The sequence below is a fragment of the Mus musculus genome, chromosome 5 (assembly GCF_000001635.26).
Source record: "Mus musculus strain C57BL/6J chromosome 5, GRCm38.p6 C57BL/6J".
Taxonomy (NCBI): Eukaryota; Metazoa; Chordata; class Mammalia; order Rodentia; family Muridae; genus Mus; species Mus musculus.
Genome location: NC_000071.6, coordinates 118,693,545 through 118,719,357, shown reverse-complemented (window position 1 = coordinate 118,719,357; position 25,813 = coordinate 118,693,545). Strand labels below are relative to the sequence as shown.

The following is a 25,813-nucleotide window of genomic DNA, read 5'->3' as shown; positions in this document are numbered from 1 at the left end:
CCACATGGGGACAAGCTATTACATTCTGTATGTCATGTCTTTTTCAGCCAGACATTTTTAGAAATGATAAATCAAACTGAGCCAGAAAGATTTTTTTCACGGTTTATAACATTTCAAGACTATTATTCATAGAAAATCCTGAATTCCTAAGATTAAGATATAGATTTGTGGAATCAAAATCAGTTGTTCTAGTTCAAAGATAAAGATAAAAAGTGATGAGACCACCAGTGTATGAAGTCAAGTCATAGCCAGATACTCATCCACAGTGTGCAATTAAAGGAAATAATGCTGACAGTAAGGTCACTAACAAAACTGTACACTGGAAGAGACTCAGAAAGCCAGCTCTCCTTGTTAGCAACCACCTTTTGTCAGTGATTTCCCTGAAGAGCCTTGGTGGCAGACACAACCACAGCCCCTTCATTGACTGTGTGCAATGGCCAGGAGATGGGAGACTCTGGCCGGTGATGCTTGTCAATCTTAGTTTGTTCCAAAGGAAATGACACAGCTTTACCAAGGCCACGTTAGACATGTGCTTACCTGAGAAATGTCATTAGCTGATCTCGCTTACTTTAGACCACTGTTGAAGCAAGCCTCCCCTCCTACAAGACCTCACTCCACCGTATCACCACCCTCGATACCCCAGCCCTCCTACTACATCCCACGGGGAGAGGTAGCTCTGCACGCAGTTACGCTGGTGTGGGTAGCACATGCACGTGGCCTCTGACTGACCTTGAAATGGTGCAGGTGAAGATTGGGCCATGTGTAAGTGTTCCTCGTTGATCAAATAGATCGGCTGGTGCTGAGCTATCTCCACACTTGTGCACACGTTACTCTCTCCATGAAGGAAGAATGTGAAAGCACAGGAAAGATGCTCACTGAAAGAAAAACAGGACACTTGCTTTCACAAGCGGCAGGGAGCAGCACTGGGCAGCAACTGGATGCGGCTCTGCCCTTGGCCACCCAGCCGAGATGCCCCTCATCTGCTGGGGACACACAGCAGCCTCTAGTTGATGGTGTGTCAAAGCCCAGCAGATGTTAGTTCTTAACACTCACAGGTGCTCAACAGGATGTCCCCTATTCACACATGAAACTCCCATGTCAGCCAGAGACCCCACAGGGCCTCCTGCACAGTGAGCGCTCAACCCCTGTTAGCTCCATAAGAGAGGAAACAGAAAGTTTAAGTATTACTTTTAAAGTGGATTATGGACAAGATCAAAAGCAATGGAGCTGAGATTCTACCCCATTGTAGAGATAACGATGGCTTTATTTATTTGGGGTTCAGCGTAGTAAAAATGTCACACAGTTTAGAGCATTATATAAGGTTAAATAAAACTGGCTGAAATGGTAGGAGCAGGTTGGCACAGGCCTGTCATCTGAGCACATTGGAGTCTGAGGCAGAAGATCTACTGAGGAGCTGAGATCAGCCTGAACTACTCTAAGAGATCCTACTTCAAAACAACAACAGAACCGAATGAGAGCAGTGCCCACACCACGGCATGGTGATGACAGCTCCCCTCGAGGTAGGAGGCTTATCTATCACATCATCCTTTTTTACAGTTTACATTCTTCTCATTTATGTACTGATTTCCTGATGTGCCATGGAGGGAAAAGTTACTACAGTGGCATAGTCTTTCAAAGTTGTTAGCTTTGGTCCTGAGCCACCAGTAATACACCCTCATTCCCCAAAGTGTCCTCAAGAACACTGCCTAGGAACCAAAACCACACCGCTGACGCAGCCGCCTCTGGGAAGCAGCTCCTGTTCACGAGGTCTCCACACAATGACAACAGGGCATATGAGAAGCACTCCGCAAAAGAGGCAGTCTTGTTTCAAGAATAAAATCGTAATGCTTTACAGCAAACGAGAGAAGCACATCGCTACCACAAGGGACGCACAAGGTCCTGTCTGAGGACGGTACCCTGGTGGTTTGTGCTTTACTAAGAATGTGAAGGTCTGTCAATAGAACACACTTTTGCTCTTAGACGTAGATATTCAGCACAACAAAGAAAAGGGGGTCTCATTTGGGGATTTTTTTTCCCCAAAAGAACTCAGAAAGACTTGTTGATATCCATAAATTTCAAGTTCACAAAAAAAGGAACACATTTAAAGCATACAATAGTAAGACTGGCTGTCCTTTACAAAAGCAGTGATGAGAAACATGAACTCTACCCAGCACACAACAGAACCTAAGCAGTTTTCTGACCCTGGATCAGCTATCTCTCAGTCAGTGGGTTGGGCTGACTCGTCCTATCCACGGCCCTATCTCAGTATACCACAGTTTATAGGAGTTGGTGGGAGTCACAGCTACACAGCACAGCTCTCCTATCAACTGCATGGAGCTGAAGCCGCCCAGCTGCCTGCCAGTAAGCACAAAGCACCTGCAGAGAGCTAACGGGCTGGTGGGTGGTGGTCCCGACCCTACAAGAAGCTCACACGGAAGCACAGGAACAATGCAATCAAAGCACCAGGCTTGGGCTCCCGGGAGGGAAGGGGTGAAGGAAGCAGTTGGGAACAGAAAGCCAGGGCAGGATCCAGAGTGAAACAAGGAGCAGGCATGTGTGCAGACAGCAGAGGCAAAAGCTCAGCTTGACTCAACAAGATTAGTAAGTGCAGAGAGTAGATGCACTTGTTTTACCAAGTGAGCTGAGTACAGGGAATGTTGGGTGACATCATAGCATTCGCCTGCATTTCTCACATACCCCACAGAGAACAGAGAAGCAGGAGTGGAAAAGGAGAAGATCTGAGTCAATCACTTACTTTTACTATTGATTAAAATACAAGAAAAGATCAAGCTTTGGAGGAAGCAGTCAGAAGTGGTGGTGCCTGTCCCCCCTGCCAGTTTACCGCCTCTCTGAGGATGCCCCTGGCATGTGCAACGCAGCTACAGGCACAGACTGCTGCCTCCAGAGACTCCATTCTGCTACCACTTACATGATCAGCCTGACGTGGGCACAGCCTGACGCAGTGGAAACTATTCTGAGAGAGAAAGGGGTTCTGAAATAGTGCAGACAGTGTATCTGCTTCTACCAAGTAGAAAGCAGGCGTGGGGGGGGGGGGCGCATGGACAGTTTGCTTATACTACTGTAAAACCACTGTTGGACAATGTGCTGCAAAGCCTAGCCACTCGCCCACAAGCTGTGAGGTGAGTGAAGGGGATAATTCACAATCTCTTTTCTATCTTTGGATACCTGCCATTTGCCACACAGAAAGCTACTGAGGTAAGATCAGGCAGGTCCTGCCTCTCGCTGCTGTAGTGTCCTTCAGGTGCTCAACAAACCACAAGCACCCCTAGCCATGGCACTGCTACAATGGTGGGAAAGGCCACACTGGCAAAGTGACAAAGGTGTCTTGTGTCATCTCACCAGGTAACCAAGTCACAGTTCCCTGGTGTGATGTTACCCACTTACCCCTTGTCTCCAAAGATGCACACAGGCATCAGGCTCGGTGCCCATTGCAGGTACACTAGTACCATCCAGGCCATTTCCTACTAAGACCCTCCCTCCTCTTACAGAAAGGACAGGCTGAAAACTATCTGAGTTCTTAGGCATTCTACGCAAGGGCACAGCTGCAACCAGGCTTGGAAATCAATGTTGCTCCCATTAGCTAGCTCAAATCCATGGCTGTTCACTTAGACCCCTGCCATCTGGTGTACTGTGTATGTAATGAGATTTGTGAATCGACAGTGAAAACATGGGACTGTACCAATACAACTAGTGCACATGATGTTACATGCATGCTCTAGGTTGGGCGCTGTCGTCTGTTTATCTTATGTTTGCCCGTGTGAGTCTATACACGCCATGTATGTACATCAGTCTGTGGAGGCCAGAAGAGGCCACTGGGCACCTGGAGCTGGAGCTACAGCTTTGTAAGCCTCCGTGTGGGTGCGTGGACCCAAACAAGGGCAGCAAAATTAACTGTGGGGCCACCTCTGGCCCTCACAGGGTTTGTATCCTAACAAACCCCAAGACAAGAGAAAGAGGAAGAAAAATGGAAGCAGGAAGGTAGCTGATGACAGAAGGATAGTGGTGTAGGAGCTTCTAAGTCTGTGGGATCAACTGAGCTGCTGGCTTCAGTTCTCTTACTTTACAAACCTTTCCTAACTGTCTGTCTCTGTCTGTCTGTCTGTCTGTCTCTCACACACACACATATGACTGTGTGTACTCCTATTGTCTAATGGCACTCTGCCCTGTGCCTTCAGCCAGTGACTCCCTCTAAAACCCTGCCTCCCAACACATATACCATGGTGTTACACGAGAGTGAGTGTAAAGTCACAGCAGCTGCTGCTGCTGCTGCTGCTGCTGCTGGGATCACAACTCAGGTCTTCACGGCTGCACAGCAAGCACTCTGGACCACTAAGTTTCTCTTAGGCCCTGAGTTTCATTTTTCAAGTCACAGTCAAGAAAAACAATGACGCACACAAACCAGTCCTCCTGAAGTTTGTTCTTTGTATTTTCCACCTAAGTAAGGTGTTTAATGTCTGAAAAGTATAAGCAAGAAATGCTGAAATAATTACCTGGAGTTTGTTCATAAAATGCCATTTTAAGTACCTTGATGTTACTGATGAGACAATTTATTGAACTGTTTTCATAAAAGTAAATTCTTCCTCTAGGTACAGCCAGACTCAGAGGCTGCCGAGGGCCCATTGCTAAGCTCAGTTCAGAGTACTCCCTCAAAGTATCTTTTTATTGGAAGCTACAAAGAAGCTGTCAAAATGGTTTGGTTTGTTTCAGAGAAATTCAGGTAAGTACAGCACTGTGGTCTGTGGGCAGTGGAGGCCCTCAACCCCTCCTTAGACTGTGGTGGGTCCCTAGATAACAGTGGGTTGGGTTTTTTTTAAAGATTTATTTATTTACTTTATGTATATGAGTACACTGTAGCTGTCTTCAGACACACCAGAAGAGGGCATCAGATCCCATTACAGATGGTTGTGAGCCACCATGTGATTGCTGGGAATTGAACTCAGGACCTCTGGAAGAACAGTCAGTGCTCTTAACCACTGAGCCATCTCTCCAGCCTCCGATACCAGCATTTTAAATAGCATATGTACAGGTGTGTAATAGGAAGGGTGTGGAGTCAGGAAAGCCTCACTAGCTCAGCAGCCCCCCCTGGCTGGACTACTGCCCACTGCTGGGCTGCACACTCACTCCTGGTCTGCACTCTCACTGCTGGGCTGCACACTCACTCCTGGGCTGTACACTCATTCCAGGGATGCACACTCACTCCTGGGCTGCACACTCACTCCTAGGCTGCACACTCACTCCTAGGCTGCACACTCACTCCTAGGCTGCACACTCACTCCTAGGCTGTACACTCATTCCAGGGATGCACACTCACTGCTGGGCTGCACACTCTCTGCTGGGCTGTAGACTCACTGCTGGGCTGCACACTCACTGCTGGGCTGCACACTCACTGCTGGGCTGCACACTCACTGCTGGTCTGCACACTCACTCCTGGTCTGCACACTCACTGCTGGGCTATACACTCAGCACTGGTACAGAGCTGTACCACACCTGGGGCTAGCGCTGCTGCTCTTTTGGTAGAATAACTGGCCTGTCCATTCCTCATCTTTAATGTTTAAATCGAAGTAAAGACCAAATCTGGCCCCCGGTGCTTCTCTGGCCTGGCCAGAGGGCTCTGTCCTGAGCCACTCGCCGCACTGACTCTTGAGTCAGGGTAACCCCTGTCATGAGCAGCGCTCAGATCGGCTTGATGGGAGCAGAGACTGAATGAGTATTTCATTTTCCTTGTGATACTTTCCTCTTCAGGTTTTGCCTGTCTTCTAAACATTTCTACCATTTTTCTAAGATACTAAGAAGCATCTGGAGTTCTGGGTCAAAACACAAGGTCATTCAGTCATAGCGTGGTAAGGACTGTCTGTGTGATGGGGACCTTCCCCACAAGGAGTGACAGACAGGCTGTGAGACTAAGTAAGGTAAGTACTGTCACACTGGGTGAGCCCTAGGAAGGAAGTGAGCTTCAGGATAGATGTGCTGGGTGTGGGACTGGTTAGGAGGGTGGGGTCTTGAGGAGAGGCTGAAACCAAACCCCTTCCTTGTTTGAAGAGCCTGAGGTGAGCCCAGTGCTGTGCTATGTCACGCACCTCTCTTCTGGGACCGCATCCCAGTGCTTCAGCCCAGTTGGCTTTGGAACTTGTAGTCCTCCTGCTGTAGCTTCTATAATAGCTGGGATCACAGGTCTGTGTTAGCAAATGCGCTTCTAGTTTCAGTGTTCAGACCTGGGTTTAATTCACTGTTGAACTATGTAACAATTAACAAATGATGAGAAAAATACCTGGCTAGTCCTTCCCAGGGCCTGGCCGTGGGAACTGTACCCTGTCTTTGCTGCCTGGTGGGGTTTTCCATCCTTATTCTACCACCCCCCGCCCCATTTCACCCCCTATCACTTAGATAAGGGGAAAAAGAACGATAGGGGGAGCGGAGATCTCTGAACCTAATTTCTTTTTTTCTTTGAGCATGACTACTAACAAACTGCAACCAATCCCCTGAATAACCAATAACCACTTCTCAGGGCTCTAGTATTTACATACCCTCTGAAAATTTTCCAAAATTCCAAACGTCACCCAATTGTAAAAACTATCTGCTGCCGGCAAAACCACACCTCTGCTAGAACACGAGGCAAATCATACCCAGCTGCTGCAAAGCCACCCCTCATCCCCATACCTGGAATTAAAATGAAAAATTCTGACAATATTTCTGTGTTTTTTAAAGAAACAAAAAATCCCGAATTCTCACTATATGGGTCTTTCCCTGAGTTCATGTCACTCATCATGGAAAAGGCTGCGGAGAGGCAGAATGTGTGGGTGACACCTGGGGCTGCGGCAGGAGGGAAGAGCTGAAGTCAGACAGCTGGGAAGTAGCTCGCTGAGGGAAGGAGGCTGCCACCAAGCCTGAGGACCTGAGTTGGATCCCAGAACCCACATGGTAGAAGGAGAGAACTAACTTCTGTAAGCTATCCTCTGACCTCCACAGAGCTGTACACACAAATATACACAATAAATAAAATACGTAAACAGGGTGGAAAGGGTTGAGTTTCAGTCCAGCCTCAATTATTTGGTAGGAAACTGTCTTTTAAACACAGCACAACACAATACAGATCGGGCTGCTTCAGTACAGCGAGGTACAAAACAGAGCGTTCTACCTTGAAAGATTGTTTTTCTTTAAAGGTTCCTATTAGAGTAAATGGTTTTGACCACGAAGGCACCTTTGAAGGCTGTTGACTGGCCTGCCTTAGACCAGGGGTGTCTGGAGAAGGCTTTGCAGAACTGCAAAGGAGAAAGCCCCACTCCCCTACAGTATTTTTAAAGGGTCTTTTACATCTTGAGCTGAGTTCTCAGAACACAGCTATTATATGTGCTTTCAGAATGCACTATGAATATTAATAAGCTCCTATTCTCTTCAAAGGTGTAAAGTGTTTTGATAACAGATTCACAATGCAGAATGCATGCAGATAATTTTTACCTAAATGCTTTCTGTGTAATCAAGTTATCACTCTGGAATTTTCTGAGTTGCCATTAACTAAACCTCTTGCCTCAGTCTATGAGCCCTCTCTGATATCTGCTCTCCTTCCTGAGAAATGCTCTTCCCTCTGGCAGCTCAGACTTTACTAACAGTGTCGCTTGCTGGTCAGGCCTCTGCTTCTTCAGAAGGCAGCACCTGGGCACAGTAGTCTACAGAAGCCTTCACAGGGTCTTAGTAATTCTCATCTTTTCCCGTAATGAATTAACATCATTACAAAGCAATAAAAATACTGTTATCTGTATTTATTTTTCTTCAATTTTAAAGTCAGTTATATTTGTGTGTGTGCCTGCAGAAACCTGGTGCACAAAGGAGGAGAGCAAGTAGGAGCCGGCCGTCTATCACCACAAGACCCTGGGCGCAAACTGAGCCACCTCAGAGGCCATGACTGCAAATGTTTTTGTTATGAGAGATGATGCAGTACTTAACTATTAAATTACTATCAGAGTCCATGAAGAATCACTCTACTAAAAAAGTTATCGAGTGCATCCTTCTAATGCAGTGAGGTCTTACTGGATTTTGTTAACACACGCACACGCACACGCACACACATTACATGTGTGTGAATGCATACAAAAATGTGCACATGTGCAAAATTAGGGATTTTTTTCTACCATCCTATCCTTAGTGCTAAGCTGTTCCCTGGCAATGAAAGTGTCCCTGTGGTGCACATTAGTTCTCTGAGTCTGCAGGGCTCCTGGACTGGCACTATAGTACATCTGTGTCAAAGCGAGAGCTGTGTCCTAGTGACTTAAAGGACTCGTGTTCCTCCTGGGACCTCACTTAACAGAAGCTTTATAACTCAGTTGTCTTTGATCCAAAGGCTGTGAGCATTTGTGGTTAACCCTGATGGACAAAGCTATACAAGACTGTTTTTAAAGCAGCAAAATGGCTACAAGGTCTGCTCTCTTCCATGCTGTGTGTTCTGCAACAGATATCAGCACACCAAATCCGAAAAGGCTTCTCAAAGTCCTGTATTCAAATTTCCCCTGAGGTCACAACTCGGCCAGATGGTTGCCACAGTCTCTAGCAGCTCCTTTAACCCCAATGGGAGAACCCGGGTTGAAATGGCAGCTGTCGTGGATCACCTGCAGTCACCAAAGCACGCCTCTAATCCAGTACCCAGAGGGAGAGGAAGGTGGAGCTTTCTGACTTGAGGCCAGTCTGGACTACAGAGGAAGTTCCAGGTCAGTCAGAGCTTCAAAGAGTAAACAAGTAAATGCACAAGCTTAGTCCTTACCCCAAGAAGTACAAAGTGGGGGCTCTCAGAAGATTTTTGGGTTACTCTGAAAAGAAGAAAAATGTAGAAAAGAGACGGTATCACGAAGAACCTAATAAGACTTCCCATCACTGTTCCTCACTCTGCAGGTCTAGCTGCCTGTCTGCACCTCACCCACTGCTAAATTGTGAAGCTGGGGGTCTATTTTATCCTATGTTTTAAACCATAAGATGCTTGCTTATGTTTTCAAGAACACACAACCATTATAACAGGATCTGACACTCATAGGTTAAGTGGTAGGCACAGTAGAGTTCTTGCCAGTTTAAAAGAAATGTAGCCCAGGCCTCCGACATCTGCCTAGCTCTACGCACCCAGCAAGCAGCAGAAGTGACCTGCCAAGAAAGCCAAAGCAGATGGGAGCTGCAATATGCTGCCATCGCTCAGGTGAACGGCAGCAAGCAGGAAGCCACCCCGCAGCCAAGACCACACAAAAGAAACCCTGACAGGAACCCAACACGGAAGCTTCCCCCCCACACACACAGGGACCTCTCCACACTGCCATCCTCCAGGCCCCTTCTGCTCTCATGACCTCGCCCCCTTTCCTCAGGGCATGGATCAGCCACTCTGAGACAAACAGGAAGCATGAACACGGCAGGGAAAGAAGCCAGAGTGCCCCTCCCATTTGATGACTATTCTATTAAATTATTTACTTAGTGGAAACTAATATATACACAAATCAATACAATATCATGAGATTCCTTTCTGTCCCTATTCAAAGTAATGGTCCTAGTTATGTCTTTAAATACACTACTTCCAAAGCAGAGAAAGGAAGTAACCACGCCAGGATGCACTTTCTACCTTCTGAGATCTCTGAGTGAGTAGCTGACACTCAATGTGGTGTGGCAAGTCCTTTAAAGGCATTCCAAGATCCACAAGTGTCTGCCAGACAGCAGGGCCTCCAACTCAACACTGCTGCGGCCTCTCACTTACCAGTACTCAAAGAAGGCCACAGTTTCCCCAGCAAGAGGAAAATAAAACAGGAGCAGACCCTCATTTAATAAGGTGCTACCATCAGCAAGCATTTATCTCCACACTCTTCCAGTGCCAGACGGCCGTGCCAGGCACATGGCTTCCTCTGCCTTCGGTGGACAGCACCATCGGAACGTAGATGTCATGGCTAATTCCTCGAGCAGCGTGAGTGTCAGAGGTCGGAAGGCCAAAGGGGGCTATGCACTACAACATGGTCAACACCCAAATGGTGACTGATGAAAACCTCATGAAGCTTTTCAAAGAGTGGGAAAATTCAACAGACAGACAGGCAGGTAGACAGAGAGAAAGAATGAATGAGAATGTTGGGACTGCCTGAAAGACAGTTATTCAGGACAAAGGAGACATCGGCACTGAAGTAAAGGAACAAGCAGGAAACAGGCAATGCCTTGGGCGCACTGCACCTACAAAGAATCTATGTTCCAGTAAATGGCAGTGCTTATTTACACATACACACTCACACACACTCTCACACTCAGTATCTAGTTGCTACAAAAGGGGGACAGAATCCTTACAATTATGAACATTTAAATTTGAGAGTGCTATCCTGCAAAGTGTTTTGTTTTTTTAAAGTTCTAACCAAAGATTTCCTGCAGCTTAGGCAACCTCTAGTTCATCGCACCAGTATGCAGCCTGAGTGCCTGCGCACGGGCACTGCTCTGGGGCCTACACTGCCAAAAACCCAGGGTCCTGGACCACAGAAGCTGCAGGCCAAGGAGGAAGAAAGAGTCCGTGTAAAGTCATTCAGAAAATCAGCACACATGTGCAGTGGAGGCCGAGGGCGGGTTATGCGGTCAAAGTCAAACAAGATGACATGCTCAAGAGTTCAGAGCGAAGGGAGCAGCAGCAAGAGAGCAAAGAGGGAGGCAGGCGGACTGGGCAGAGGCCAGAATCCAGAGCCACGTTGAATGTGTGGGGAAGAGAATGCTTAAGAGTGTTCATCTTATAAAGCAGCAGGCAGGAGAGGCTACGGAGTGTGCTGAGCAGAGCACACACTCAGCCTGTGAACCGTAAACAAAGGCATGGGGCCGACTTCAACTGAGGACTGCCATCCTCTGCATGGCTCTCTTCTCAACAGCACTGTGCACAGTGACACAAGGGACAGGCAGAGCAGTCCGAGGAAGAGGAAGTACCACTAGGGGGCAGCACTGGCGAGCAGAGCCCAGGTGAGGCACATCTGAAAGAGGCAGTAAGACAGAAATATGAAATTCAGGAATGAGGGCAGGGCAGGACACCAGCAGTAAGTCAGAGCCACATCGGAAGCCAGGTGAGAAACATGAGCCCTGTAGAGCAAGGAGAGCCCCTCCCTTGGGCTCTTCTCAGGAGGGAGAGCATGAGGAAGAACTCAGCTGTGTTCCTTGTGGTCCAACAGCACCCAGCCATGGGCAGAGAGAAGAAAGAAGCTAGTGAGATTCCCTTTCGTTTTCCTTGTCATTGTAGAAGGTGACTTCTCCATCCCTGTGTGCACAACTCCATCTGAAATTTACTAAACTTTAAGGCAAGTCAGACTCATCCATTCAGATATCTGTCTTTAAAGATTTTCTATTAAGTAAAATTTACTAAGATTAATAATTCAAAAACATTGAGAGCAATTAAAGTTTATAATCATAGACAATGTTGAAGTCAACTCACCTGAATAAACATCATTATTCTACTTAGCAATGGCACGGACCAACTCTGCTAACAGTAATGAAGCAGTAAATGAAAGAATCCTCCATCCCCTTTACACTGAGTTCAGACATGCCCTCCTGATTGTCATCTCCCTTCACCGTGCTGAGAACACTAAGTCTGTGGTGCGAGTTGGCTCTTTTCTAAAGACTAGATGTCACAAAGGCTCTCTGGCTTTCTACCAAGCAACTGGCAGTACCCAAATTCCATCACTCCAGTGAGCAAGCCATCAGGAAGGAACTGCTCAGAGCAGGAGAGAAGGCCACTCTATCCCGACTCAGTAACAGCTGAAAGCACAGCAAAGGGGATCAATGGGTGACCTCAACAAGTAGCCACGTGGCATGCCATTTAAAGCTGCACATGATGTGATGCTGCCATAGTCAGAAATGGACAAAGATAACCACTGAGATTTCTACAGCACAATGTCTTAAAAAACCTCAAGCAAGTGATCCCCCACACCTATGTGTGCATGCAAGTCTCGGGGAAAAAAAAAAAAAGACTCCACTCTGAAATGTGGGAGTCATGTTATTGGAAAACTCACACACGGCATGGGTCACAAATGCCCCTGAACCAACTACTTACTTGTTCTGCCACCCAGACTACTCTGTAACAGCGGGCCACACAAGAACCTCAACATAAACAATGTGAGTGGACACACTTCCTCTCCCTGCAAAGGACAAATGAGTACCGTTCCTCAGAGAGCAGCACACGCCTGGCTCAAGAGAAAAAGAGTTTTCTCTGGCTCTGGTATTCTTACAGCATGTATCCTCAGGAGCTCAGCCTTCCATGCAGCTGCCCAGGGGAGAAGGGCTCCATTAACCCAGTTCCTCTTTATCAATGTCCCACAGACTGAGAACTTTAGATCCCTGTTCAGTAACAATTGGCATCGATGCTCAGACTCTTCACAGGTGGAAGTTGCTAGAAAATCCAGTCTGTGAGCATTGCCCCAGATTCCTTGGACCCTGATGCTCGCTCCGCCCCATATCCTATTCCATCAGGACCACACCTAGTCCCCTCTGCACCACCAAGCACACAACAGAGTATAGTCCATAAAACCACAAAAAGCAATCAGAGGGAAAGGGTTAAAGCCATGACATGTATTAATTTATTCTATGCAATGCATTTGTAATTCTCCCACTTTCAGTCAAGATCACAGTACGGTTTAATAGTCTGGTTCAGGGACCAATTAATCCTTTTATGTTTAAATCAATCACCGAGCCTCTCCAAATGATTCAGCTTCTACATGCTGCCTCCCATCTGATGTCTTTGGGGAGAGAGCACAGTTAACACTGTGTGCCACATTAATCACATTTGCTAATAGAAGAAGAAATGCATTACAGAGTAGTCTCACACAAAACCAGAGTATGCACTAAGCCATGTTAGCATACAATGTCTATGTCTTTGTCTCCTTAATTAAAACAAGCTAACTCAACGTGGGCCAACAGCACACCCTTCCCCTGTCTTCTCATGAGGTATACATGTGTGCAAGCATTCATCCTGGCCTTGAGTAAAATACTTATCCAGGAACAAAACTATTGTCCTGGCTTGATGCTCGTGTTTGTAGACCCGTCTCTCCCATCCCACCCTGACAGGATGAGCTGACATGCAGACAGGGAGAGGAGGAGCGCAGAAAGGCAGAGATTTGATTCAAAGTGGCATGTGTTTGGCACTCTGCCATAAGGCTGTGTCCTTTTACTTGAACAACTCTAAAGTCTATTTAGTGGGGTTAATTCCACATGATATTCATGGGTAGTCTGAAGAGCCTTACCACTGCATGCAAAACAGATGCACACATTTCAGACTATTTTGCCTAGATAAACTTGCCAAGTCCTGCACTGAGCTCAGAACCACAATGCTCTTGTGAACGCCGCGTCTCCCTGTGAGGAGCTACAAAGGAGGCAGCTTTCTGCTTTGCACCTGGATCTCCACCAGAACGAGAGTAGACGACTTCATATTGTGGTGGCTACATCTTGAGTTACCAATGCCTGATTCAGGGTCAGAAATTTCAAAGCTAAAATACTTTGTTTTTAGTGGTCCATGAGTAAGTGGTGCTCTTTTTGTTTTTTAATTTAAGCAAGTAAATTTCTCTGAAGAGTCTATACATGAAAGCCCACAGTGCCCATCAGCTCTGCCCACCAGAGAGAGTGACTGCAAAGCGAATCCAAAGCCGACAAGATGAGCTGTCACAGAGAGGCTACTTCTCTGGACATGTGGAGCATGACAATGGGAGAATCTGGTCAACACTATACTCATGGAAGAGTCCTCATGTCAGGCCCTCCTCACTAATCCGCCCAGATCAAGACTGGATCAAGGAAATAGGTTCCTGTTTCAAAGCTCAATAAAACCAGACACCGCTAACAAGATCAAACAAGTGAACCCAATTTCATGATGGGAACCATGACCTCATCCTAGATATGAAGTCGTCATAACAAACCTCCAGTCACACAGCGTGTGGCTTCCTGGTGACTGACAAAGTGTGTGTGGTTAACATGGGTTTATTCTCTCTTCTTCCTGGTTCTCCCTTTAGAAGACGCTGTCAAATGCTATGTAAGATTTAGACGGACCAAGTGTGGAAGAATCCCTGCACATCATCACTACAAGGCTCCCACGCAAATCTCTAAGGAGTGCAATGCACGACAACGGATAAACCAACAAGCCCCTGTGTGGGTTAACTGAGATATAAGGAGCTCCTGCACGGGGACTCCCTCAGACAGCGAATCCCCAAGAGGGAAACGTACTGCTCTGAGCTCACTGTGAGGCAGTCTTGCAGAGCACAGCACTGCTGGAAGTTGGACTAGACAGTTCAGTAGTAGAAGAGGGATGTGTAGTGTCTGTGCAGCCCTGGGAGCAGTCCCTGACAACTCACCCACAGTGGGTCAGTGAGATGGCTGGGATAAAGACAACACAGCTGCCAAGCCTACCTACGCTGGGACCTATGTGTGGGAGACAACTCTTGCAAGCTGTCCTCTGACCTCCACACATAAGCTGTGCCATGTAAGCAGGTTCACACACAATGAATGAATGAATGAATGAATGAATGAATGAATGAATGATTTTAAACTGCTCAGAGGTCCGTTTGTATACAGGTTTATCTTTTCATAATAGGATATGCTATAACATACATGTCATTGCTTGTGAGAGCAAATACTCTCATTCAGTTTGGTATGAAGGCATCAGATTCACAAAAACAAAGCAAAATGGCAGAGTAGGCATTACGGAGACACTGCCTCACACTGCTGTATCCACAGCCCTTCAGGAAGCCCGGGCAAGGGAAGCACACACACTGGCTTATCTTCGCTCAGAGAAAAGAAATAACAATTGATTATTGCTTTATGTTTTTTTCTCTTTTTAAATATTTTTTATTAGGTATTTTCCTCATTTACATTTCCAATGCTATCCCAAAAGTCCAAACTAAGTATGGAGAAACCAGGGTCTGGAGAGATGGCTCGGAGGATCAGAGCTCATCTTGCTGAGCACCCAGGCTTGAATCTCAGCACCCACACTGTGGTCCACAGCCCGCTGTTAACACCAGTCCTGGAGGATATGGTGCCCCCTTCTGGCCTCTGCAGGCACTGCATGCAGGTGGCACAGAGATGCAGGCAAAACACCCACATATAATTAATAAAAAAAATCAAAATATGCAAAACTAAATAAAACAATCACAAAGGCCTTGGGAATCATTGCAACACCTAGTGAAACACCAGTCCATCAAGCCATTGAACACTTAACGTTACACAAAGCTACTGCTGGGAAGCCATTGCCAAGCAGGTATGATAGCTGCACAAACTGACACTGAGGAAGACTGGCCACCTCGGCACAGTCTGGATGGACATTCAATGCCTTTGTCCTTCATTCAAGTACTGTCCGGGTTAATGAGACTAATTTAACATCACCCAACAACCTCCATCGAGCCTTCAACATGCAGACCCTTTAGCAATGTATATGTGCAGCAGTACAAGACATTACCATGGACTAAATACACTGCTCTGACTCAGAAGGGACACGCCCCACTACAGGATTCTAACACCCAGAGTGTCGTTTACTCCCCTATGCATCGGGTATCTGAAAGCTTTTAAATGAAAGAGGAGGGAAAGCCTCCTCCTATCCAGTGAGGAGGGAGGGAAAGCCTGTTTCTATCCAGTACCCGCATAGGCCATCCCCAAAAGGAACTCTTTAAGGGGGACATGCATTACAAAGTCAACCTGTCAAGGCAGCTCCTTTACAGACTGTATGTCAACGCTGGGAGAGCAGGGACTGCCATGTGCTTCTGCGCTCAGGCTCTCCTGACCCAATGTGCCTGTCATTTAAACAGTACTAGCAACTTGACACCCTTCATAGGCAACAAAACTGTGTCAGTGATTAAAACCCCAAATTAAAGAAAACAGATCAGCATAATGAAATAAAAATACTGCCCCCCCCCCCAATTCTGCAGGGTCTTCAAACAGGCCCAGGGTGTCTCAGGAGTAGTTCCACCACCCCTTCTACTAGGCTGCATCAGCAAACCTTCCCTATGGAAGGTTAGCTCCCCATGGAATTCCTGCCTCCACTCTTCCACCACCTAAGCTAAGCAACACCCTTGAGGCAGCAGGAAACTCTGAGAGAATTTAAGGATGGTAAGGGTGACTGGAGCAGCAGACTGGCCCAGGAAGTACAACTCATGCCAGCACGGACAGCTCTTCGAGTGACAAGGTATTAATAAATAAATCAGAAAGCAGATTTCAAAATATCCAGAAAGCCTTTTCTTTAAGTAAAGGCCCACATCTGAGATCTCTCACAGCAGTTAGCTGGAAGGCGAGGAAGTGCCTAAGTTGCACACAGCTGCCGCCACCACGAGTGATATGTTCTTAAAATCTGTGTGTTTACACTATTTTAGGACCTAGGATAGAGGGCAGACACACTAGCATTCCTGTGTTGTTCCCAAGGTAACGATCCTAGTATCGGCCCCTCGTGATTACTGACTACAAAGGAAGCATGCATGCCACAGTGACAGCTGTACATCAGCAGAACAGAAATGACCAGGTTGTCCTTTGCTGGGACACCAAGAGCAAGTCTCGGTTTTCCACCCAGGATTGGCACTTTGTACCAAGGCAGCTGATTGGAGGGCTGTGTCATTAACGTGCTTTCCCGCACAGCACAGAGAGCAGCCGGTCAGCAGAGGACACCACTGAAAGCACCCACTTCTGGACAGTAGCAATAGCCTCTTTTGGAATGGCTCAGTGTGAAGTCACTGTTGTTAGTGTCTAAGTGGAGACCATCACAAATGGGTGGATTTCCCACAACCAAATGGCTTGAAATTTAAATGATTACAAGATTTTTAAAAAATTGTCTAAATTTTTTCTTAGCCAAAGAAAAAGCATCAATCTTGAATCTATCACATAATTTCTATATTATTTAGTCCAATCCTCTAGCCTGCCTTTTGCAATGAAAGCAATTAAAACTTTGTGTGTTCTACACTGTGTGAGCATCAGGGCAGCTGTGTGTCCTACACTCTGAGAGCATCAGGGCAGATGTGCACTGTGTACGCCCTAAGGCAGTCAAACTACAAACCACACTTAGTTGCTCCAAGGCAAATTTTCTGTTTTACCAGGTGACTTCTAGGTTCTTGGAAACAGGAGTTAAACAAAATTCCATCTTCAAGGACTTTATAGTCCGTGGCACATATAAAACATGGCTAGAGATAAGCACACAAGATAGAGATGTGTCAGAGACAAACTGAGACTTCTAATAAGTACGAGGATCGAGCTTTATGGAGGAGCCAGAATAAAACTGGGCCTGAGGGATTTTTGGAATTCTAATTCTGAGGCAACAAGCAAAGATAGGATGGAGCGCGTGCCTGGAGGCAGCAGCAGCCAGGGTGACAGTCACAGCACAACAGAGGTGCTCCCTCTGTTGACACCCTGCTGTGTGCCTTTAACAGCTGTGCCTGATTCACGGTACCTTAAAGGGGCATTTAATGTAGCAAAGCAAGGGGCGGGGGAGAGGAACTCAAGGACAGAGAGAGAAAAAGAAAGCCTGCTTACTCTCACACGGTAGGTGTGTGAGGAGCCAACCTCAGCTCTGTTAGACAGAGCACAACTTCTCAGAGCAGAGCACTGAGCCGCACTGCCTCAGAGGTCTAGTGAAATGGACACATCTCATTCCTGAGGCTGGATGGTTCTCCTACACTGTCTCCAGCAAGCATTTCCTCTCTTCCAAGCTGAGTCAAACTTTGTATTCTAGGTTCACATAAGCTTGGCAAGGCAAACACTTGCCCAGGTCACAGAGCAAGAGAAGAACAAGACTCAGTTCCCAGCTCCAGCAGCAAGGCGGGCCGTACCTCACAGCAGCCCTGCCATCCCAGCAGAACAATGCTGGAATGTGTCATGCAGCCTACCACCATCCACCACAGGAAGCTCCCGTCCTGCCCTTCTATACCAGCCCAACACAAACAGAGTGCTACAACGCACTGCATTTGGGGGAGCTAAAGCAAATAATTCAAGAAAGGATTGCTACTGAGAGTCACTCAAGTATGTTGTACATGGCCTTACGTGCAAACTCAGTGTAGCTGCCTTCTATCTTTCTGTTACCTGCTACTGTGTGCCTGGAGTTCCACACTTTGGGATCCAAACCCTTGCTTCACTGTGTGCAAGAAAACAAGGCGTATCCAAAACAGAACCCAGGTAGCACTCTGTGACGGTCCTTCTTCCCCTGCCTCTCCATTTGTGGACCCTGTGAGACACCTCTGTGTCACCTGAAATCCAGCAGCCTGGAAGGAGGAAGTGACTGGGAAGAGTCTCCAGGGCGCTAGGCAGCTGCTTGGCTCAGTGCTTTAGGGGCTGTGGTGGTTGTATTGGTCTGGGTTCTCTAAGGGAACAGAACTGGTAGAATAAAATAGAGAGAGCACAACTTTTTTTCAGAATGGCTTACAGACTGTGGCCTAACAATGGATGTCTACCAACAGAACGACCAAGAACCCAAGAGTTGTTCCCTTGAGGAGACTGGATGTCTCAGCTGTCTCAGCCCCATGATGGGCGTCCAGGAGGACTCCTGGGGCTGCTGCTCTTCCATCTCTATGGGACTCCCGAAGAAGCAGGTTCTAACACCAGGGAGGGAATGCCTCAGCAAGAGGGACCAACTCACCAGCAAGGGTGAGGGCAAGCAGGCAGGGAGCAAAAGCCTCCTTCTTCCAAGTCCTTTTATGTGGGCTGCCACCAGACGGTGCCTCTTCACCTCAAATGATCCGAGCAAGAAAATCCCACACAGGCATGCCCAGTGGCCAGGGTTTTAATTGATTCCGGATGCTGTCTAGTTGATGCTTAAGACTGGCCATCGCAGTGGTCCAGAGCAGCAGGTGGAAACGCAGTGCTCAGGTGCATCCACAGCATGGAAGGCAGGAAGGGAAGGATACAGGGCCCCAGCATCTTCCGAAAGAGAGCATCCCCAAGGAGCTCAGCCCCCTCCACCCCATACCACCACTCTGTAGAGTTCCACTCTGTAGTGGCAGCTCAGGCTGCACACAACCCTCTAAGGAGTTCTGGAGCACTCCCACAAACCTACCCATGGCTCAGGGGCTGCTGTCAGTGAGGTGCTGCGCTTGTTTCCATGGCTCTCTAAATGCCTCCCTCTCAAGCAGGAGCAGAGCACTGTGCGTGTAAACATTGATAACTATGTATCACTTTATAATGAGTCCAACATTCACGCTGGAACTCTTTCAAACTGAACCCATACTGGGAAAACACTGGATACCAGAATGGCTAAGACCAGTCATTCCAGGAGCTGCCAAGGGCGAAGCACAAGAAAGCCATCACACACACTGCTGCCACAGTGGGCTCTGGTTTGCAAAGCTGCGTAACTGTCTACTACGGCTGACCATGTGTCTATGCTTGGTAGTCTACTCCTGGGTGTGAGCCCCACATGCCACATGCACAAGCAGGGGACAAACTGCACACAGCACAGATGCAATCTCCTGCACAGCTCACAGGGAAAGCAGACAGAGAACTCGACCAACTGCATGGTTCTGCCTCAGTGACGTTCTAACCCTACCCCTTCTACAGTGCTATCAGGACAACTTGGACCGGGAGCAGGGGGCATGAGGATGTGTTCATGTTAGAACATTTGAATTAAAAGACTTCAAAGCAATCCCAGTAAGTAACTTCAGAACTCTTACTTCAAGCAGGATCTTAGAAATGGCTGCTCTAGAGAGTAAGCGCACCAACTTGTAAGTGTGTAAGCGGGAAGGAGTGGGGTCAACCTCATGAAGGTTAGTTTCTCACACAGTAAGCATTCCCTTCTGTGCAGACAGTATGAAGACCGGTCCCAGCCACCCTCCTAACTAGACCACATCCCCAGAGAAAGCTGAATGGCCTAAGGGCAGACCTGACCACCGGTGTCCCAACACCATTCGATCCAGGGAGAACTTCCTAGCAGGCTCTATGAGAGGAGACGAACACCTAATGCCTAAGGAGAGGTTGTGATTCGTCTAGTCAGTATTCCTCAGCCATTCAAACATAAGTATGAAGTGGTCCACACATGGGAACAGCCAAGGGAAAATACCCATTTCCTTCAACTACCGACGGAGAGCTCTCTTCAGAGGTCAGGACTATGGCTGCATTCTCAGAGACCTAAAGGCAGAAATAACACTTAGGACTTCCCCCTTTCACACTACTGGCAATGAAAGTAAACTTTTGGTCTTATTTTAAAACCACTGGGCTACCTAGTGCACTCAAAAGTAAGATTCTTGGTTTTTTGGGTTTTGTTTTTGTTTGTTTGTGTGTATGTCAAAATATCTAAAAGAAACTGTTTTATATTTTTAAATATTTATTCATTTATCATGTCTAGTATTGTCTGTAGCTATGCCTGTGCAGAACTTACATGGAGTACCTGAGGCCAGAAAAGAGCATCAGATCGGCTAAAACTGGTGCTACATTAAGTTGTGAGCCACCATGTAGATGCTGTAAACTTAGCACAAGTCCTTGGGATATGCAGCCAGTGCTTAACTTAACTGTTGAGCCATCTCTTCAGTCCCAGAAAGAGTTTTAATTACTAAAAAATTCAACTCTAGTCACCAAAAGAGAATAAAGTACACTTACAATTTAGGATTCATGCTCGAATCTGTCAGTGCAGAGGTTAGGATGTGGCTCTGTCTTAGAGCAGCTGCCCAACCAACATGTGCAAAACCCTGGCTCTGATCTCAGAACTAAATAAATATTGGCATTCCGTTTGAAGGTGGTGTTCTTCATACAGTAAACAAGAGCATGGGCATGTCTTTTGTTTCTATCACCCTAACCAACAATACTATCCATACTGTTATCTCCCCAAGATATATCTGGACATAAAGATGTAAAATTACTGTACTGAAAAGTTTATACACATACATCTACATATAAACAAAGAAGCTAAAGATTACTACAAGTATCAAAGAAGCATGTGCTAGAGCATGAACTAGCAACAAGACTTCTACTTTGTAATCTCTAACATGGACAAACATTAACATACAATCTCTGTTTTGCATGGCATTCCTGGAGGCCATCCTCAGATGCAGAGGGACTCTTTCCTTGAGAGGCACACTGCTAATCTTAAAGTTTCTAGAAAGACAATTCTGGTCCAGAATTTCAGAAAAAGTCTAGCCATCCTGTCCTCCTTTTCTTGGGAAATTTAACACAGGATCTTAATATTGTTGAATGGAGGAGTAAGTTCCACAGGAGCCCAGGTTATGGTGAACACTCTCAGTCTTAAGGGCAGCTTTGTCTCAGCCAATCAAATTCATGAGCAAGATCTCTTGTGCAAAGTGGACACTTGTGCCTTTTACTGTCTTCCAAAGTAATATTCTACCCCATCATTGGTGGTGGTAGCAGCAGCAGCAGTTTGTCTTGGAAATGTGTTCTGGATTGTTTCTGGGGGCCCTACAGGATCCAGCCATGACAATTGCAGACCCTTCTGAACTATAACAGTCCCTGGGCTTGTCAGGTCAGCACCATGCTATATCTGGTTCATAGTACTTAAGGTGTCTGTCCATCTTTCCACCTAGTCCTAACTCCCCCACTCCACCCCCACTCCCAGAGCATCATCTGTGCTGGTTTCTGGGGAACCCACAAAGGGGCCCAGCAAGCCACCTTCTTTCTATATTACAGTACTGAGTGACAGGCCATGGGTGACTTGAGGGAAGCAAAAGGAGGTGGCCATTTAAACTCAGCACAGGCCCTTGGTGTATAGATGGTAGTGTTCTGTTCCACTTACTTCCAAACTCTCACTGACTGGAACATGTGGTCATCATGGGGCCTGACACTAATCAAGTTAATGTCTTTTTTAACACCACCTCTCTAAGAAAAACAACTACTAAAAGCTATGGCTTTGGAACAGGCAATGCCACTAATCACTGTACTACTAAGACAACAACACAGAAGTCACACAGGAAGACTTGTTAAGGAGCGAGATCCCTCATAATTTGGAACTCTGATATCCTGGGATAAGGAGAACTTCTGGAAAATGCTTGGTGGTGCCTTCGATGGAAAGGGGCGCCCAGGGCCGCATATTACTAACCACGCACGTCTCTCACAGACTGCTCAGGCACACAGGCAAGGCAAAACATTTGATACAGAGCAAAGTGTGCATGGGCATCCTACAGTGTCAGGCTGCCTGCCAAAAGAGCACCTTCCCTCCTCAGAGCCATGCCCCAACCCTGACAGGGCACTGAACTCATCACACTGATGTCCAGGTACAGCCTGGCATTAAGCACACACCAGGCTTTTCTAACTGTGCCGATACACGTGCAGAAATGCATGAATAGAAGGTCCCCAAACACACATACTGTGTGGTAGGTTCTTACACTGCAGTCACAAGGGTGGTGGGACCACGCCTCTCCCGCTCCACTCATGGTCTCACAACCTCATGCTGATTATATAGAATGGCCTCAAGATAAGGTCAAAAATTATGTTAAGCTGAGGTGTTTCATGTGGAACATTTACTATCGCTTCTGACTGATAGGAGACTTGCTTCTTATAAAGAGTCCACAGAATCTTTATAATCTGGGAAAGGGGGATTATGACGCGACACCCTGTGCTCCACAGCTCGGCAGCCATCAGGGAGCAAGCACATCCTCCAGGCTAGCCAATCGAAGAGTTAGCATCAGAGGTGGCTCTGACTTTGCTACATCTCTAAAGGGCAGTATATCAGACCACTGACCACTCACGGCACCATCCTCTACTGCTTGCCAGCCCTGGACTGATAAAGAATGGATACAAAGTGTCTCTGGCAGTTATGAGAGACAGAACTATGTACAACAATGGCAGTTGTTTTGTTCTACAGTGTACAGATATGCAGCTTCAGATCTCTCTCCTGCCTGAGCAGCAGCTGTCCTGGCAAGGGGCTCTGCGGGGTGGGCGAGAGGGAGGTGAGGCTAGAGTGCAGGCGCCTCTGTAAAAGCCACCTCATTTCATGCTGGGCTCTGTCAATACAGCCCCACGTTGATTCTCCTCTACCCCAGACAGTGAGCGACAGAGGCAGAGAGCACAAACCACACACATGCCACTAAGTGGCCCACTAATGTTTTCCAAGGCCATGCTGGGGTAAAAGCCATTCTTTCAATGGCCTGTGATCTGAAAAAGGACTCGCTGTGCAAGGAATAGACATTTCACACCTTGCACAAGCAGAAGGCAAAGTGAAGTTGTGTTTCCCTCCGGTGGAGTCGCCTTCACCCCTGCTTGGTGAGCCTCATCGGTGGACTGCTCTGCCTGAGGAGCAGCAGCTCACCCAGGTTCCCTGTGCACCTTGAGAGGCAGCAAGCCTTTCTAAGAAACTCCTATACTGCCACATTTTTAAAGAAAATGTAAGAACAGTGTAAAGGCATTTTCTCTTAGTTGAATGCTCACTTTCTGCACAAAATCCTGTAACCGGCGGTAAACACTGCAGACAGACATGCAGACAAGCAGCCATCTACATAAAGAAATGCATTGAAAACACACTTAGAATGGTGTCTGACCTCTGTAGCCAGTGTATTTAACTATAATTACGTCTCTCTGCCAAACGTCATGTAAAATATGAACAGGCAAAGTGACCGCAGCACTCACGCATGGAAGTGCAGCAGCCGTCAGGAATCAGGCAATTACAATCCCAACTCATTGAATGGCCCACATTTTCAACTCCAGATCCACATAACTAGCTACGGGGCCTTAAGCCAGTTACTTTACTTTTAATATCTGCAAATTGGGGGTGTAATGACCTACTGCTAAAGACCTTCCAAGGACTGAATGAGCTGCTTGTTTCGTTAGCAGCCGGGGAAGCCTCGCTGCATTGCCAGGGTATTATTACTAACTTCATCCTCACCTGGAGTCTGTGAGGTGGGAAGAATGACTTTTTCTTTTTTTAAGATTTATTTATTTCATGTTTGTGAGTACACTGTTGCTGTCTTCAGACACACCAGAAGGCGGCATCGGATCCCATTATAGATGGTTGTGAGCCACCATGTGGTTGCTGGGGATTGAACTCAGGACCTCTGATCAATGCTCTAAACCTCTGAGCCATTCCCTCCAGCCCCGAATGACTGTCTTATTTGTTTGTTGGTTTGTTTGTAAGTTACTTCTTTTACACTTAGCATCTATGCCAACTATGCTTATGTCTGGTGCCCAAGGAGATGAGAAGAGGATGTTGGATCCCCTGAGACGAGTGGTGATGGCTGTGAGCACCATGTGGGTGCTAGGACTTCAATTTTCAATGCTCATCCTGTGGCAAGAGCAACAGGTGCTGGGAATCCAGGCAGCCTGGCCTCAAAGCTCATGACATTAAACATCACCAGCCTCAAATGTACGTTAATATAAAATGCCACAGGATAATTTACAACTCATTTATCTCCTTTATAATCACCTAGAAAATTAGCTCCATGTTTGTAATCCAACTGGAACACATATACAGGGAGTAAAACAACGGGCCTTTGAGTCTGTCTTATTTTCAGTGTATTTTGAGGCATCTCATTTTTAGATGATGACAGTTTCTTTTAATTCTGAAAACAAATGAAACTGCATGAACCAGAGTAATTACTCTCAAGATGCTTCAAGACTTAAGGCTCCTGCTATTCCCACACTGATACAGAACTTCAGCCCCACGCCAACCTGAGCTACATAGAAAGCCCTTAACACAACATAAACAAAAATGGATGCCCAACAAAGACGTGTTCTTCAAGGAGTTGACACACAGTAACTCCAGCGAAAATGTCTTTAGGAAGTATTGTCTCTACTGCTTATGCTTCAGTAATTAAGTCCAATCTGTCACAACAGATGGGTTTTAAAATAATTTAAACAATTTGAGTGACTGACACTAATATGTTTGAAAATAGATAAGCAGTTAATGGCGAGGCTAACTCCAAACTCAAAAAGCAACTCTGAGCTGCACTTGGTTCTAGATGCAGCCAACAAACACAAACACAGAGATGATGTTTCTTTTTCTAAATCACTGTCCTACAATTAAACTGTCAAAGGCCTTCAACCACCAGGTACAGACAGGCCATGGACAGAGGAGTCTATTGCTCAGCCTGAAAACAGAGTTCAACAGCAGAACTCATGGCGGAGAGAAACTCCCAGGCACAAGTATGAACTCAGCAACCTCAGCAAGGAAATGTGAAGCTAACAGTAACGAACATCAAATGCACACTCTGGAAAAGCTAACCCTGACCCAGTGATTACTCGTTAAATAAAGGCAACGGTGAACTCTGCTTTAGCACTGTTTCTCCCCCAAAGGCCACTGCCAAAGTCCACAGTCAGCACTGACCAGTGGACGCACAGGACAGGGCAGCACTGGCACGGCCAGGGACACTTTCGTGGGATTCTACCTTCAAATCGCCGCCACTCATCTCCTATTACTTGATTTTACCCTACACAACAGCTGCACCTATCTACACCTCCTGCATGAAACCAGGGACAACAATGCAGAGATCTTCCACAGAATGAGCTCTGTCCTCACATTATGTATTGTTAATCTGCACATTTAACCAATACATAGTAACAGCACTCTCATTAAAGCTTGCAAGTGAGAGAGAACCTGGACGTACTGTGATGGAGCACTATGGGTGCCCTCGGCCTCACAGTGAGTGAGTGGAGGAGCTGTCTCCTCTCAGACATCCTTCTAATCCCACTGGCAGAACATCTGAGCCACTTGTTTAAAACATCGAACACAAGGCCCAGGGCTGGGCAGTTTAAGGGCCACCCTTTGAACCTGACATTTGCATTAACACTTTACTGCAGTGTCTTAAGTCCAAGGACTACAGAACAGGCACACTGAAGTCCTCTGAAAGGTGTGTGTGCCAAACCAAGGGAGGCTGCGGTGAAGAGAGGATGGGGGAGCCCCAGAGCCTCACCTCTACCTTCTCCTATGTCGGTA

General features: G+C 46.8%; 1 protein-coding gene across 6 annotated transcripts in view; it reads right to left on the bottom strand.

The window, feature by feature from the left end:
- Med13l (mediator complex subunit 13-like) overlaps nt 1-25,813 on the bottom strand; it is a 205,109-nt gene that overhangs the window by 46,081 nt on the left and 133,215 nt on the right. For all 6 annotated transcript variants that reach the window (XM_011248248.3, XM_030254882.1, NM_001347445.1 and 3 more), the window contains one exon: nt 730-875. In XM_011248248.3, coding sequence (XP_011246550.1) covers nt 730-875 — 146 coding nt within the window. The remainder of the gene's footprint in view (nt 1-729; nt 876-25,813) is intronic.